The 18,033-nt window shown below is 48.6% G+C and overlaps 1 protein-coding gene across 6 annotated transcripts in view; it reads right to left on the reverse strand.

Moving 5' to 3' along the window:
* Nucleotides 1–18,033, reverse strand: part of LOC127697198 (carboxyl-terminal PDZ ligand of neuronal nitric oxide synthase protein) — a 294,753-nt gene that overhangs the window by 15,202 nt on the left and 261,518 nt on the right. For 5 of the 6 annotated variants that reach the window (XM_052200160.1, XM_052200159.1, XM_052200158.1 and 2 more), the window contains 4 exons: nt 15,489–15,655; nt 13,873–14,052; nt 6,565–6,730; nt 5,075–5,227 (listed from right to left, as the gene is read on the reverse strand). In XM_052200160.1, coding sequence (XP_052056120.1) covers nt 5,075–5,227; nt 6,565–6,730; nt 13,873–14,052; nt 15,489–15,655 — 666 coding nt within the window. Of the gene's footprint in view, nt 1–4,182; nt 5,228–6,564; nt 6,731–13,872; nt 14,053–15,488; nt 15,656–18,033 lie in introns of those variants that run through there. The other variant, XM_052200163.1, reaches the window with a different exon arrangement.

Raw genomic sequence — 18,033 nt, forward strand, 5'->3', positions numbered from 1 at the left:
TCCTTTGATACAGTGAGAAGCACACAAGGCAGAGGCCCCTCTCAGTTTCACCACCGCCCAGGGAACTGGCTCCTAAACCTCTGCCAACCCCTATGCTCCTTGCTCCAGGGCCTCTGCATCCCATTCCCTAAACAGCCAGGGGGAAAGCAGCGGCTAGAAGGGGACCACAGCATATGTTCATCGCTATTCAGCCGGTCTCCAGTATCTTCTTGCTAGGGACAGGAAGGTGCTTCCCACATTTTGCCATTTAATGTCTAGCATATCATCATCATAACCCCCAAGACAGTTTCTGGGACAGAGCTTCATGTGGTTTCAGCACACAGAAGAGAGCGCCCAGCAGACACCTGTACCTACCAGCACAGGCGTGGAGAGGAGGAAGCACACTAAATACAAACTTCACTGTGCCCTGGGGCACGGGTAGGTACTCTCTGCTAAGGCTTTTACAAGGCTCTCCTACAGTCTCATGGAAGCTTCAAGTGGCGTATACCATTCCAGTGTACAGGGGAGAGAATCATTCAGCTCACTTCACTGTCAGAGGAGAGTCAACAGTGGATAAGCCTTGTCAGCCTCCCCTTTGCCTTCCAAACAGCCTGAAGTCCTGACGTTTGGGGACGTCAAGGAAAGCCTCCCAAATGGGCTACACTGTGAGACTCTGCAGACCATTTCTGGAATGTTCTTTCTGCTGTTGCGGGGGACACTTATATTCCCATGTACCAGGATTCTTCTGTGAATCCTTGGTGCTACGATCCTTCTAGGATGATAGGGGAAGGAGACTGTTCCCTGTAAAAACTTGGTTGTAATGGGCCCCATGTGGGCAATTACCAAATAGAAATCTCAGACACTGAGTCCAGGGGTCAGTGAAATTAAATAGTATTGATCATAGTCATGGAAAAAACAATGACATAGTGTTTTTGTGCTGGAACTCACTGCTACTACCGTCATGTTCTAATGGCATCTGAAATCTGAAAATACTGGGGTCAGAAGAGTCCAAAAAATCCTGGATGTTGGCTAGGGCTTTGCAATTGGTTTTAATGGCCTTGGGCTGGATAACTCCTTGTTAGAACTGTCCTATGTTGGTAGGAGCCCTCTATATTCCGAAAGCATCCATCTCCTAGTTGATGAAGTATCCAGACACTGTCAAATATACCCCAGAGAAACACATTTACTTCCAGTTCATACCAGTGGACAGCCTAACCCTGCGGGGACTGATCTCCTATGCCCTGCAGTGGAGGATCCACCTTGTTCCTCTCCACTGAAAAATCTCAATATTTCTCTCTCTCTCTCTCTCTCTCTCTCTCTCTCTCTCTCTCTCTCTCTCTCTCTCTCTCTCTCTCCCCCCCTCCTTCCCTCTCCCTCCTTCTCTCCCCTTCCCTTCCCTCCCTCCCCCCCTCTTTCTTTCTCTCTCTCTCTCCCTCCTCAGACAGGATTTCTATCCCTGGCTGGAACTGTAGACTAGGCTGGCCTTGAACTCACAGAGATCCTCTTACCCCTGCCTACTGGCTGCTGGGATCAAAGGTGTGTGCCATCACTGCCCAGTGTGAATTCTTTCTATGTTGTGTCCCAGAGCTCATGATACCTGGCTTAGGAAGTGGGTACGAGGGAGGGTGACAGAAGAAGCAGGTTGGATAGAAGAAGTAAGTAGAGACAATGGGAAAGTTTTTAGAAATAAGAAAGGTTTATTTAGCAAAAGCCACTAACTAGTGACAACATCCAAGGGTAAGTGCACTTACATCAACAGAACCGTTTCCCAGAGAGCTGACCCAACAGTTAATGACAAAACAGTTTTAGGAAGCAGAAGGCTTGGTAGGAGGGAGGGAAGAGAGGGGAGAGCAATCAAGCAGAGTCAATAAAGGAACACAATCCGTAAACAAGGTCAGCTGAGAGCAAGGCTCAGAAAGGTTTTTACAGACAGCATCAGTAGAAGCAGGAATGTAAGGAGTACAGTTTCCAGTTCCCATGTGCAGTCCATCCTGTGCAGAGATCTGTCCTGCCTCTGCAATTGTGAAGCCTTGTATGTCCAAGAGCTTTCTTGCACCTGGGGTGGGTACCACTAAGGAACCCTGGTGTCCATGTGTCCTCCACATAGCGCAGAGTAGAAGGGTGAAAAAGGATGAAGGCAGAGTTAAGTTAGCAGAGCAAGAAGCAAGGAAGGGCGTTGCTGCTGCAGGGAATCAGGTCTGTGACATTCCCTGTCCTGTTCATTGGCCTACATGGAGGGTCGGTGGCTGGTGACCCCACAAGGCCCCTAGATCTATTCTTTGTTTCCCATCTCCACATACACACCAAGTGTGTCCAGGTCTGGGTCTTACGGGGAGGATATGGCACATGAATGAATTCTTCAGGTAAGTCTTTAATCAGGGAAAGGGGAGGATCAAAGACGACAGAAACCAAGGGCCAAGTCTTACATGAGTCTCAAGTTGGCATCTATCTATCCATCGCCCATTTCTCCAGTTCCCCATCACGTCCATTCCTTCCTTCTCCTTCACAGGGTTTTAAAAGCCTTCACCTTGAAAACATACTTCTTCACTGTATCCCACAAAGCCCTTTCCATCCACAGTCCACACACTTCCTTCATGAGAAGTCACCTTGAGGAAACAGACATCCCACTTGCTCTCATACACAAGAGCTTGCATCTCAAGGTCCTTGACACCAGGAACCCTGGATTGGCATTGAGTAAATTCACCTCAGCCTATCTTGAATCCCACCATCTGCCCCCTTCAGTTTTGCAGACCTCACACCTGGAATTCTCCCTTCCTTGTGTATTTGGACCTCTTTCCAATGGTTAATTAGAAAACTAACAGAATTCTACCTTGTCAACAAATCAGGGTGGGAAGAGGATACAACTTTACTGTCTATCTGAACACCCTGGAGAATCTTTCTAGTCACTTCTCAGAAGTCCAAAAGTATGTCCACATACCACACACACACACACACATACACACACATACACACACACACACACACACTACCCCATTCTATTACACACACACACACACACCACCCCATACTATTGCTATACACACATACACATACACACACACATACACACACATACACACACACACACACACACACACACACTACCCCATTCTATTACACACACACACACACACCACCCCATACTATTGCTATACACACATACACATACACACACACACACACACACACACACACCACTCCATTCTATTACTATTGACACCCCTGTACACTAGGGAGTGATCATGTAAAGCTGTGTTAATTTCCTTTAACTCTCTACCTACTACCTAACTGTTTTGTTTAAAAGAAGCCCCACTATGGCTATAAAATGGACCATGCTTGCATTTAGATACATTTCAAAGAAGACCTTGGGCTGAAGAACTCCATCCTTACTTACTGTCCCTCTGATAGCACTGCAGTTTGGCCTACCCCTTGTCCAGGATGAACATGACCTCCTCCCCATATCATGTGACTTTGAACATGTATGTCAGATTTCTCTTCAGGGGGTTGAAATAACTATTAACCAGTTAAGGTCTTACAGGGGTGAAGGAACTTTTCTCATGGGCCTAGCCAACGTATTGTTGAGTGGAGACCCCCAGGCAAGGCCTAGATGGTAAGAGATTAAGGTTGCACTTTTAACTCCTGTGCTCAAGGCATGCACCTGCAGAGAGATAGGCTGGGGTGGCACAGCTGTGGTCCCTGATCTGATCTAAGTGGCAGTGATTCTGAAGGGTAGACAGTCTCGGTTATCAGTTTACATCTACTTCTCTCTCTCTCTCTCTCTCTCTCTCTCTCTCTCTCTCTCTCTCTCTCTCTCTCTCTCTCTCTCTCCAATAAAAACTGACCACTACTGCCCAGTGGAGGGACAGGTAGAGAGGTAAGGCAGGGGGTTCTGGGTCTCTGAGACGTACACAAAGGCATAGTACTGCCAAAGCGTAGGCAGGCACAGCCCCTGAGGCAAGAAAGGGGGTATTAATGATAGTTCTTGGTCTCATTATGTGAGCTGGGCTACAGGCAGGAGATGGGTCAGGGCAGGGCTTCCAAACTGAAGAATCAGACCTACATGAGTTGCAGCAACTGTCATCAGCACCCCTAGGCTAACCCACCCCTAGGCTACCCTCCCCCCAGGCTAACCCACCCCTAGGCTAACCCACCCCTAGGCTCACCCAGCAGTCCTCAATCCTATTAACACTCCCAGCTTCCTCAGAAGCAACACCCAACACCCAGCTAGAGTAAATTCCTAGCGTCTTCCCTGTGACTGGTGACTCCTGTCACCTCTATGCCCACTGAATGGCAGATCCTCACTTGCCCAGCAGCCCAGGGTATCATCCATCTTCTATAATCTCAGTCAGTCTGGGAAAGCAATTCTCCTACAGCGTAAGGGAGGGTTAGGTAACTTATAGCATCCTGATATCCAAAAACTAAGTACCTGAGAAGGTACCAATGGCTTCCTTTTATGGCTGTACCACAGAGACAGGAGAGTGTAGGTCACTGAGACTTCTCGGACCTGATGATAAAACGGTGGCAACAACAAGGCTTCCAGAACTGTGGTTCTGAAGACGGACCCATCTCAAGGCCCTGGGTTCTGGAAAGCCCTGCTTCCACTCCATTCAGTCATTAGCAGAAGGCAGGTGCTGATTCCTGTCTCTAGGAATCCAATTTCTTCCCCCATTCACCTTCCAAAGCAAAATCGGAACCCTCTTCTGACACCCTACACTCTCAGCCCTGGGCGTTAGTCTCAGCAGCGCCTTCCCCAGGCATCCCCAGCCAGGGACAGGTAGACTTGACCCCCCTTGGCATCATGCTGCCACTGTCGCCAGCTCCTTGCCCTGCACCTACACAGCGATCTCATCATCCAAACTGTCACCCAACTCCTGCCGCTGTAGGACATTGAGCAGGCGCGGCAGCTCTTCCTGCGACCACGAGTCACGCTCCTCGCTTTCGTCCGTGTTGGACTCATACTCTGAGGCGATGCCTGACTCTCGGAACTTGATGAGCTCCAGGCCACCCAGGAGCGGCTCCCCCTGTGTCATCTGCTGGGTATTCTCGGGTGGGAGGAAACGAAAGCACTCCAGCTTCACCAAGCAGTCACGCCTACCTAAGGGGCTGCCTGCCGGGTGGGCAAAGTCAGCCAAGCCAGCGCCCAGCAGTGGTGAGTGTAGGTCCTCTGGCTTAGGGGTGGTGGATTCACAGAGCACAGGCAGGGCACCTGAACGGAAGGTGATCTCCAGCAAGCTATCCTGGGAGCCCACTGCAGGGACAGAAACAAAAGGCAAGGAGAGGCAGGGTTAGGCAAGGCTTCACATGTAAGTTCATCTATCAACGCCTGTAGCACGGAAAGGACCGGTTCTGACAACTTCCGTTCCTGCAAGGGTCCTTCTCTGACTGACCCTGTAGCATCGCTGAGATGTTTTGACTGATTAACTTCCACCCCTTCGGCATCAGATGCGCCTGGCTGCAGAAGAGCAGCTTTCAGAGACCTGGGAAGACTGCTGAATGCCCTGTCGTGGATTTGTGATGGGGAATGGGGGAGGTACCAATCCAGACACCCTCTGAGTAACCGGGAGCAGTAGAGTCATAAGAGGAACGTGGACACTGGCTTACACACAGTGGCTCCCAGCTCTACCTTTCAGATGTTCAGCCCTGTCTCTGACTACTACTGAGGAACCTCAATGGGCTGGACTATTGAGGTAATAGCTAAGACGGTAGCTTGAGGGAAGTCCTAGTATAGTTAGAAAAACATTAGATTTGCAGTGACTAAGTGTGAGTCTAGGCTTCACTCACTGTTTGCTAACTGTGACTCAGAGCTATTTACTAAACCTCCCTGAGTGTGTTTCCTCTGTTGTGCGAGGGGCCTACCAGCATCTACCAACTACAGCGAATAAACAAGCTTACTCATTAAAAAATACTATCACAATTATGTTTGTAATAGCTGATCAACAGGGTTTGGTCGGACCACAGTCAAGACAGACTTTAAGCATACCAAGGGTTACCCATAGGCAAGTTCACATTGAAGGCTTGGACCTAGACTGTCTATTGCTTTCCAGTTCAGCTTGGAGGTATCTGGTATAGAGGCAGTCAAGAATCTCAGACCAGGGACTATATAGTCTAGTTACTGTTACTCTGGTTATAATTACTCAGCGGCCTTATTGATTCAATAGATATGCATTTCTCTGTGGGTGAACTTTACAGTGTAGAGAATCAACTCTGGAGGAGTTTGTATGTCTCACAGAGCTTATGACATGATGCCACATACGGACTATATTTTCATTGAGAAATCCCTCTGAGGAAGAAATGGGCTTTCTTGTATACAGAGTGGCTAAGCCCCTGCCAGGAGAGAGCAGATGAATGTGGTTGTGTCTCCCAGGGACCTTCAAGGTCAAGTCTGAGTAGTAGATAGAAGACAGCCAAGATGTACTCTGGTTCTGCAGATCTAATAATTCACAAGATGTGAAGACTAATAACAATTTGACCATGTTCGGTCGAAATACAAAGGCACCAACAAGGAGCATCCCAGGGCTCGTGGAAGTAGCTTGTTCTATGGAGCTTGGGCACAGGTAGCAAGGCTAGGCGGGGCCCCTGGCTTACTGGTGTTCTGTCCCGACAGCTTCAGCTCCAGCTCCTGCACCTGCTTGACCAGCAGCGAGATGTGCTGGAGCATGTCTTTGTTCTGCAGCAGGAGCTGGTGTACTCGTGCCTGGGCCTCCAGCCGCGCCGCAGCCTCGGCAGCCAACTGATCCTTCAGCAAGTGAACCTGGAGAGGAGGCAGGGAGGCAGAGAGGAGAAGGGACAGAGAAAAGAGAGGAACATCAATACAAATAACAGTTGCTGGTGGATGGCCAGGACCAGAGACACCCCTTTCCATAGTCAAAACACAATGAAGAAACCCTACCTGGAAAATGGGCGCTTGGGTTTGTAATATTGAAAAAATAGCAGAGAGGAGACAGGTCAGAGGCCCTATGGACCTCTCTATATTTATCAAGGGCCATGATCTCCCTCAGGCACCATTCTATCATGCCAAATACAAGATAGAATGAAGACATTCCCACTTCTTGCAATGTCCCTGTGGATAAACTCCCCCCATCTCTATTTTAAGAACCCATTTAATGCAAACATTGATCCATAATCTTATAATCTTTCCTTCCAGTTTCCTGAACATCAATGCAACAAGACACAGGAAGTACATCTATACTGCTATTAGTGAGCTGGCTATATTAAAGCTCGCCAACACAGCATACTTTTCTAACTAACTACATTTTGTTTGAGACAGGGTCTTGATACATAGCACTAGCTGGCCTGCTACTGGTTCCACAGACCAGTCTGGCCTTGAACTTACAGTCATATTCTTGTTTCTACCTCCTCAGTGCTAGGATTCCAGGCATGTTGCATCACACCCAGCTTTACCCATAATCTTTTCTTTAAAAAAAAAAAGTAGTTGAGTATGGTGGATACATGCTATGATTGTAATCCTTGGAAAACAGAGGAACAATTTTGAGACCAGTCTATTCTACATAGCAACTTCCAGGCCAACAAGACCTTGTCTCAAACCAATTAAAAAAATAAAATGCAAACACTGATATATTAACTAGACCATCACAACATCTCCCCACACCTGCTGCCCATAATCTTAGAATCTTTCCTTCCAATTTCCTGAACATCAATGCACTAAGACACAGGAAGTACGGCTATACTGCTATTAGTGAGCTGGTTACATTAAAGCTTGACTTCTAATGTCTGGGTACCAGCTTCTCTGTCTTTCTGTTCTCTTCTTATTCCCAATGGACACCCATAGAGCCTTAATTCTTTCCCAGAAGGGGTTAAATGTTTATTGAGTGACTTATAGAAGTGTTCTGACAAGCATATAAAGGCCAAGGTTGTTATTACAGTGAACACCTCATTTATTCATATCCCTGTGGTACGAGGACCAACCACAGCACACTCAAAAGGCTCTACGCCAATGGTACTTAAGTGACCATTCCTGGTGCATTTCACCTTGGAGGTGAGACCAGCGGGAAAGGAGGGAGAAGTTCTACCCAGGACTCTGGCCTCAAGAAAATTGGTACAAGGTCAGCGATCACGCAAACATGATTCTTGTGCTTTGGAAGTGGACCAGGAGGGTTTTAGAAGGCTCTGGAGAAAGGGAATGAATGGGATTGGTCACCTGGAACTAAGTCAGACTATAGGGAAGATGGGTTTCCTGGATCTAAACCATGGTGTTGACAAAGAACCAGAGTGTGTGGGATGTGGGGTGGAGGAGAAAGCCGGATGAGGGGACACATTCACTGGCTGCTTTTCAGGCAAGATGCTCTGGATTTATCAAAAGCAGTAAGCTGTAGAAATTCACATTTTGCTGAGGCTGACCAAGGCATCTATAAACCTCTAATCTGCCTTCTCAGGACATAGTACTGAGAAAATTACATTCGGGCATGGTGGGCGCTTCCTTTTCTGTCCGGTTCTTAAGCCCTGACCTTGCAGTTGGCTCTGCTTTGGACTGTGCAGAGCCACTAATGAGATTTTCTGCCACTTTCCATTAGTGGATCCTCAAGGCTGGACTCATCCTTCCCCAGGGAGAAGATGCCTAATGAATCTAAAGAAAACGTGTCCTCCTTTATACAGGACTGCTGAGGACACAGCTCTTATCCTGATCAGGATGCCACCCCTCCCCCCTTTGCTCTTTCATATTCACTGGAGGGACATGAAGAGACCAGGAAAAGGTGAGTCAGTAACCTTGTCACCTGGGTTTCCTATGCTGGGTGGCAACAAATCTGTAGCTTCCTTGGAAACTGAGGCACGGAGAAATTTTACTCAGGAGTCCCCTAAAGCCTATTTAATCTAAGAAACAGGGAAAGGGCTGTGGGAAACCCCCACATGGACCCCCCACAGGACAGGCAAGCTTAAACCTCTACTTGCCCATACTGTTACCTACATAAAATAAGAGTACCTTTGGAAGGAATCTACCATTTACTGATTAGATCTCTCACTTTCTACTTCTGTTGGAATCAAATAGAAATTTAAGACAGAAATATGGAACATGGCTGCATACCATTAATTAGCATCTGCTATGAGCTCCCTACACACCTGCTACACCCTTGGGTACCAGCATCCCAACAGAATAGAGCATTAGGAAGCAAGTAGGACACTAGCAGCTGGGGTGTTGGAGTCTTTACTTCTAAGACAATTACAGGCAATTTTCTCTGGGCCTCAGCTGCCCTACCTGTCAATGGGATAGTTGATCCTGTGTTCAGATAGACAGACGTAAACACTAGGGGCCACTTGATAAAGGGTCACTGAGAAAAGTCCTCAGATCCCCATAGTGACATCTAAGAATTAGGAAGGAGAACAACAAGAAAAAAGTTGCTCTCTCTTGCAGAAGTTAGGTGAGATGCTTCTTTGGCAGGTGTCCAAATTCCAAAGGCAGCGCGCCACCCATAGCTGAGATACCCCGGATACTGTGCTTCTGGTAAAACCCATTGACATTAAGGGCCATGAGTGAACAGCCCAGGGTGTAAGTGCCTCTTGTCCCAGATTACACATGGATTTTTACCTCTGCAAGCGCAGAGCCGGATCACTACAGATGTTTTAAGCTCTGTGAGCACAGAAACAGCACACTGCCGTCACTACCCAAGCCTGTACTAACAAGCCACCTGATTCTGCAGCCTGTAGAAGTGGCATCAGGCATGAGGATCAGAGCTCTGGGCTGTAGAACTAACCCCAGGCCAAGTAAGGACAACTCGGCTTAGGTGTCTCCAAACTGCTGGAGTTAAGTTTATATGGAGTTGTGGAGTATTGAAATAGTGTTAGCTTCACCCTTGGTTTGGTCTCTGTTTCTCAAAGTATGACAGGAACAGAAGGTTCCACCTCACCTGCCCTCCCTGACCCCAGCCATAGAGGAAGAATTTAACATCTTTTTTTTTTTTTCACAAAACTGCCCACAGTACTCTGTTACCTTGAGCATGGACTATTCCACTCAGACTAGGCTGGTGGCACAGATACAGCAATGTGGCACTAAGTCACATGCCGTATTGGTGTCTCGCTCTGTACCCCGATCCCTGAACAATGTATATAACGCCAACCCTGATCCCTCCAGCTCTACACCGCTCCCCAAACTCTGACACTCACCCTCAACCCACCCGGCCACCACCTCAGACCACTCACTCTCCGCCGCTGGCCTACTTGCCTGGACTCCAGCTCCTCCATCAGAAGTGGGGGCAGGGCCAGGCTGAAGTTAGGGAGTGGCAGGCACATGGAAATGGCGGTGGAGATAACCAGAGCGATTTGCGCCCCCCACCCCCGACCCCCTTCCTCATAGCAGACAGAAGCAGAGGCAGGCAGCAGAGGCAGGCAGTGCTGTCTCGGCATGCATAGGCCACGGACTGGGAGAAGCCACAAGGACAGATGCTACTGTGGAGGGCCTGGGTGGGGGTGCAGAGCGTTTCAGCACTGTTTCTCTAACTATGGCACACATATACAGAACCACAAAGCACAAAGCATAAATAACAAATTACTTGTTCCTAAATAAGCACAAGTGGCAACAGGTAGAGGAGCTCTTTAAATAGCAACAATGAGCTTCGCTATTGTTTTTTTCCCCAAGAGCTAGGCTAGGGCTTGGCAAATGATGAGCAGATCTGGCCTACTTAACTGCTGTCAATCAGCCACAATCCTGGAGCCAGGCAGGCCCAGCATGCAGCTATGCAGGCAGCAGCTACATCCCAGGTACGATTCAAATTCAAGGTGTGGCTATATGTTCATCCACACACACCCTTGAACTTCTGGTCCACTGTAAAAGCAGAAAAGCTAATGCAGCCAGGCAAGCCTCATGCTAGGCTGGGAGAGCTTCAGAGGGACTGGGGTAATTCACTATTTACACACTGAAGAATGACCGGGAAATACTTGGGAGTTGGTTAACATCTTCTTTGACCCTATGGGTTTAAGACCAAGGAAGGCATGCAAAAGATCAGCTCTGAACGGATTGAGGTGAGGCTGGAAGAGGTCTTTGGAGGCCTTAGAAAAAGTCGTGACATCAAAAAGAACTAAATATGGGCCTAAAGGCCAACAGCCAAATCAGATCGGTGCGTGACAACAAATACACTGGGGACATAAAGAATGCAAGAAGCAACATTAAGAGCACACTTAGCCACATGAAATTAGGGCTTTCCTCTTAAGATTTTAAACTGGGAAGTATATTACACGCAAGCTCAGAGAAACAGAAACTATGTTCTCACCAGAAACACTGAGATGACATACTCACTGAATTCTGAGGACAACTGAGAGTCCAATGAAAGATAGAGCCCCTGCAGTTTGCCAGCAGTAGTCTGACAGAACAAGAGAAAGCCAACTTTTCATCAGAAACTAATCAGTCCTGCAGAAGAACCAAGCACGATGCAGGGTGTCTGTTGCGGAAGTGTAAACAAAGCCAAGATAACCTATCATCCACTGACCTGCATATCTTATGTAACCGATTTTACCCATGGATGGGGATAATGACAGAAAGGCCTGGATCAGATCCTACAGAATAAGAGAGACTGAAGAGGTTGGGTCTGGACTGAACCCATCTGCAGGATTAAGGAGCCAATGGTCAGCTGAGAGGCTCAATTGTTCCCTACTGTGTCCCTGGCAGTATAGAAGACGCAGGCAGAAGGAACGTGGTCAGAGACCAACTAGGGAGGACAGCAAGGACAGGCAGAGCACTATGTTTGAGAGGCCATCAACGACCTTAAGTCTAGTTTGAAAGATTCTGGAAGCCTGCCACTCTCCTCAAAGTCACTATGTCAATACAGGGTATTGATGCCCTATGGTAGACTTTCATCACATTACTGATTGAGTTGAGAGTCTAGCAGCTCAATGCCAACTATATCCAATAGACTGAATTTACGAGAGGCTTGGGCTGACCAACCCGGTAACATACCTGGAGCTTAGATGCTTGTGAAACGAGTCTGAAACACTACACTGTACTCTTTTCGTAGACTTGCTGTCTTCTAGGAGAGAGTCATTTGGGCAGTAGGGCAGGGGCATGGATGTTTTGTTAAGACAGATACTTTCTATGCCAGAAAACCACTCTTGGGTTTTGTCCTGACTGCAACAGACTTGTGGTAAGTTGTGGGTTTGACTGACTGTGGGCTGAGCGCTTTCCTCCACTGCCACAAGGCTGTGTGCAGATTACACACTTGAGACTGGGTTCCCTTTAGCACTTAGCTGGGCTGACTTCCAATTAAGATGCCCTCTGATAATAAAACAGCGTGAACAGGTATCAGATCTACTCTTGGGTAAATAATAATTACTTGGGCATTGATATGCTGAAGGAGAACTGCTTGGAGAATGGATCTGGATTCAATGGGAAACCTGGGGAACTTTGAGTCTTGGGGTGGGCCAGGGCTGAAGTGCTCAGGCCTTGTTCCTGTCATCCCCCACCCCAAGGAGGACAGTCTCAGACTGCCATGCTGTCATTAGCCAGAGATGGATTCTTTCATTGGACAGAGGATGATTTTTTTTGCCAAACATCAGAAGACATTAGTGACATCCCCTTTCTCTGTCACTGTTCTGGACACACCTGTAAATCCTCTCACCTGGCACGGCATATCCTTTGGTTTCAGAGTCAGATTTCCCTCCCCTACCCCACCTATGAGGCTCTATCTGGTCCCCTGGATACTGATTCCAAGTCCCCTGAAATGTGGAACAAAGTGACCCACAAAGCCGGTGCCTTGAGGACAGTCAGCGAAGGCAAGGTGACAAGAGTTCCTTAAAGCCACACCAGTGCGGACTTTATTAAGGATAGGCTGCCGGATGCTTCCTGAAAGTGTGCAGATGAAAGAATCCCTCTGCCAGGGGGCTTTGCTTCAGTCAGGAGCCAGGAGAGGGTAAGCAGAACAAACAACAAGGGTGAGTAAGTTCTTCCTGGAGAAGCCTGCTCCTTGTACTGAACACGGGCAATCTAAGCGTGCAGTCAAGCCTGGAAGATTTAGAAGGCTGGTGCATACAGTGGCCTTCCCAGATAACTCTCCAGCTATCCGCTCTTCCCAATCACCTTACTCTACCCATATAAGTCCTGACCCTGCCTGGCTCTGGCTTCAGACTCCAGCCTTTATAGGGAACACAAGCACATTTCTTCACCATCCCTGACTTGCCCATAATAGAGAGAAGGCTCAGATTACTGAACTCCAAGGGAGTATGAATGACAGTGTCCTTCATAGAAATCAAACCGAAGGATTCCTCTGAAAACAAGCAAGGGCGATCAGCCCAATCTCCCACAAAGCAGTCGCAGTCCAACCCGACTTCAGGGCATCCTGTCTCCATCTGGATGCTGAGAGGTAGCCAGTTCTTCTCAAGTGGCTCAGATCATCTACCTAAATTCCTAAAAGTCCATTGCTATTATAATGGATTCCTAATCAAGTACTGTCTGGAATAAGGAGACAGTCAAGAGTGTTTGGGAGGCCAGAGCAGTCTTGTGCAAGGATGCTGAGCACAAACTTATACTCTGAGCCGTTTTAAGAGTTGTATGATAACCACACCTGTCCTAAGTCCAAGGGTACGTATCCCCTCCCACCCCAAACACAAGGAAACAAGGCAGGGAAGGGAGGGAGGGGCTGCATACATCTTTTTTTTTTCCTTGGTAAGTTCAAGTCATTTTCCAACAATATCCAGCCAAGCCAGCCAAGCCTAATTCAGAGCGAGGGATACATGGGGAACCAATGTGGTGTAATTTTTTCCATTTTAACTGCAGTCCCCATCTGTCCCCCCTCCCCTTTCACTTCCCGGAACCCCAACAAGCAATGAACCCACGGCATGAGCAGTTCCTCAGCGCTCCCTAGGTTTTAAACCTGCCCTGAGCCCCTTGCTAGGGAAGCTGTGTCAAGCCCATGAGAGTGGAGCCTGTGAAGAAGGGAGGAGGCTGAGGAGAACCTGGGCCACAGCCACTTGTGTCTGCTGCTGCTGCTGCTGGAGGAGCTGCTGGAGGAGCTGCATCTGGTGGTGAGTGGACAGGGGCGTCCCTGTGCCCAAGCCTGGTGGCTTCGAGGAAGAAGAAGGGAGCAGCATTCGAGGGGAGGTGGTCAGCATGGGCTCCTGAGGATGGGGCGAGACCTGGGAAGAGAAGACAGAACATGGCTCATAGGCAGAAGCCACCGCGGAGGTCGCACTCAGATCAAAACCCATACCCCGGAGATGCTCCATTTTGAATGACATGGGAATAGCTCCAGGGAGGAGATGCTGGCACACCTGCCCTTGGAGCACCCAGTCAGAAAACTCAATCTTCACACTTTGGTAACATCTGCTGCTACGGTGGGAGATAGGCAGCTGGTAAAATATTTCTTAGCCCTTATTTCCAATTATACACCTTGAATTGGGGTTCTAGCTTTAGAATCTATGTCTACCTGCACAGCTACCCGTCAGGTCGCTATGGGAACAAGAGGGAGACAGCCCCGGTTTCTTCCTGCGCTGTGCTTCGCTTCCTCTTCCAGGGTCCCATGTGCCTCCCTCCCCCATCTCTTCTCACAGTGAGGTAAGTACATTTGGATATCACAACAAAGGATCAGGCGGTGGGACCTCTGTGAGTTAGGTGACCACAGCTGCTGTCTCGCTCTCCCACTCTGGACGCTTTCACCCAGATGGCTCCTTTAAGTCAGAGTTCAACGCAAGGGAGGTATGTTCTGGTTCTGGTGGCTCTGCTGGCCTTCAGACACATAGGAAAAAGGCCCCTGGGGACAAGGCCCATTGCACCTTGTAGGGATGCAATTGGCATCAGAGGAAACAGGAGGTACTGCACACCAAACGACACAGGTGTTTCCCCATGAACTGGTCTAATCTGAGACAGAGGATGAGAAAAGGAGCCAGTGAGTGGCCTGGGAACCCCAGGGTCAGGCCACTGGTCAGGGACTTTCCTTTTGGCTTTTGTCTTAGTTTAATTGTTTTCGGGTTTGAATTTAGTCTCAAGGCTCTTGGGATTTGCTTCCTGGGTTCAATTAGAAGCCCCCCAATGCGTTCATCATCCCACCTGTGGCTGGAGGTGAGGAGGCCTGCCTCAATGCGGTCTCAGTTTCTAACATGCAGCGAGCCAGTTTCCAGACTCAACAGAGCTGTGATCCACGGGTTTTGAAGGCATGGAACCACTAGATAAGGTGAGAGGGCTCAAACAGACAGGGGTCTGTCTGTTTTCGCCGAGTCTCGTGATTACCAATATCACTTTGCTCATCTGGATGAGCCCTGCACAAATACAAGATGCTGCTGTGTAGGGAAAGGGGGGTAGACCATTGAGGAGATTCCCCAGACGGGTAGCGCACCCCAGATATGAACTTCTCGGCACCCTCTCTTGTATCAGCGCTGGCATATGGGTGCTGAGTCCATGGAGGTCAGACCCCTCTAGGGGGCAATGAAATCTGCTCCCACACTGCTACCAGTGACAGAGCACCTCACTCTGAAGCTGCCACAGCAAGAGCCCTGAGGCACCTGATGGCCCAGAGCTACAGCTGTGACCCAGTTTGCTCTCAGAGGCCCCAGGACCACACATGAAGATCACCTACCGTGGAGTCTATGTGAGAGCCTCCTTCCTTCCCCACAGCGTCCAGATCAGTCACACCTCGGCTGAATTCTAGAATGTCATTCCCGGGGAGCGGGACCTCCACAGCATCAATGTCAGTCTCCTCTGCGGGGGCTGTGGAGACCCTCTCAGCTCCCGTGAGCTGGCGGCCTGTGGGAAGGGAACCACGACACATGATACAGCCGTACCTCTTGACTGCTAGTTCTCAGCCAGTCAAGCTCAGGCGTGCCATGGACTGACATTTCACACATCCTTTCGTTTGATTACACAAATACACCTTTTCAACCCAGTAGGATATGTCTCTTCAGTATCATCCTCAAGTCCAGGAACAAATGAACATTCTTCAAGGTGGATGCCTGGTACATTTCTATCAGCAAGGTGTAAAGATTCTAGAAGAAAAGTGTTGCTATCTCTACTGCATCCCAGCTCAGGGCTGTTTTCCAGGTCCACAGAGACTATTTCCTTATCCTAATATTTGGGATTAGGTTTGTCACCACGTTTTGCTGTTTTGAGATGGGGGCTTCACTCTGTAGCCCAGGATAGCCCAGAACTCACTCGCTAGCCAAGGCTAGCCTCCAACCTATGCATGTCTTCCTTTCTCTGTCTCCTGAGTGCTGGGATTACAGGCATGGGCCACCATGGTCCTTAGGTTCATCACTGTTGCCTTCAAATATAATTCCCTAATAGTTTTCAGAGACCAAGCAGCAGGTGGAACATAGAACAAGCTGGTGACATTGGGGTGGACAGAGTACGAAATCCCTAATGTTGGGGTTAGCCCAGACAACCAGGTGTGAGGCATGGATCTGCCATGCAGAACAAGTGTGTAAGAGCTCTGACTGGAAAGGCTTCCCTGATGCAAGTGTTACAGCTCTGACAGGAAAGGTATCCTGACAGTAAGGAATCAAGGAATACCACAAAGTTATGATGTAAAATAAACCTCACACAAGAGGTTTATGGGGAGAGACACAAGACACTGGCTGCCTCTGCCAAGGTGAGAAGGCACAGGGGGCTGAGCAGAAGCGGGCTTTATATAGGGTTTCTTGAGAGCGGAGTTTTCCAGGGTGGGTATTGGTGAAGTTTAAATCCAAGCCCAGGGCTTGGTGGGATTTCATGCTCAGGCTCAGGTTTTTATACTCAGGGATTGGTTAAGTTTGTTTTTTTTTTTATCCCAACCACGAAGTGAAAGTGTTCTTTTACCCAACAAAGTCACTGTAAATCCTTCCTATACAAATGTGCTCAGTCCTCTGGGGAAAAATAAGCCTGGTGTTTACAAGTGAATAGCATGCTTGGTTTTTATCTGGGAGCTGAGTGCTACCCCCACCCCCCATCACCACCCCATCCCCCTAACCCCACTCCTCCCCTCCACCCCGGGGCATAAAGGCTGTTAGTCCTGACTACAGCCTCCTAGGGCACCAATTCTGATCTTGGTAAACTAGCAGAGGAGCCCAGGACTAACCAGACTAAGAAAGCATATGGATGGCGACACGGAGAAAGGGTCAACTTGTAGACAGAAGTCTGCCATGAGCACATGTATGTCTGAAAAGACCCCAGGGACCACATTCAGGAGAAACCTGAGTACACTTAGGGGGAGGTAGAAGGGTCTGCAGGGGATGCTGGAAGCAGATCATAGAGACAAAGGGGAAAGAATGGAAACACTAGTCTAAACATGAAGCTGGACAGGCAGAATTAGAGAATACAGTGGCAGTTCTCACGGGTGAAGACGGGTGACAGTAGAAGGTGAAGGGACACGGGTGTACCTGGTGAGTAGCCTGGAGCACTAACTTAGGACGTGGGAGTTGGCTACTAACATACATTCTCATTTGCTCAGAGCAAACTAGGCATTCTTGCCAAACACATGAAGGGATTATACATGTACACATATATGTATATATTTTTGGTTTTTTCAAGCTGGCCTTAAACTCATCCTGTATCAGCCTCCTTGAATGCTAGGATTACAAGTGTGTGCCACCATGGTCCAGTTTTTTATTTACTAATTTTTATTGCATTTATTTATTCACTTGTGTGTATGTGTTTGGGTGAGGATGTGCCAATGTGCACTCGTGGGCACTTGCATGAATTCCCAGCAACGTGGGTTCCAGGGATCAAATTGAGGTTGCCAGCCTTGGCGGCATCTTTACCTGCTGAGCCCTAGCAGATCTTATTTTCAATAAGGCCTTCCAAAGGCCTCCCAGTCCACACACACACACACACACACACACACACACACACACACACACATGCTGGACAGCTGCTACATGGGAGAAGGCATACCTCCAAGGAAATGATCTCTCCCAGGAAACTCTCTCCAGGAGGATTCTGAAAGAGGGCAGCTATGCTGCACAAACAGGCAAGAATTAAAAGCAGTGACCCCCATCTTGTGCTGATTCTCAGGGATAGCCAAGGGCAGCTGTTGCCAAAGGATTCAAAAGATATACCTCCTCCATTGCACAGGGAGCAGAAGGAAGAGGGAAAGGAGAAAGACAGGCGCAGAACAAGGAAGGGGAGAGGAGGAGACAGGGGTGCCACTG

Source organism: Apodemus sylvaticus, chromosome 12 (assembly GCF_947179515.1).
Source record: "Apodemus sylvaticus chromosome 12, mApoSyl1.1, whole genome shotgun sequence".
NCBI lineage: Eukaryota > Metazoa > Chordata > Mammalia > Rodentia > Muridae > Apodemus > Apodemus sylvaticus.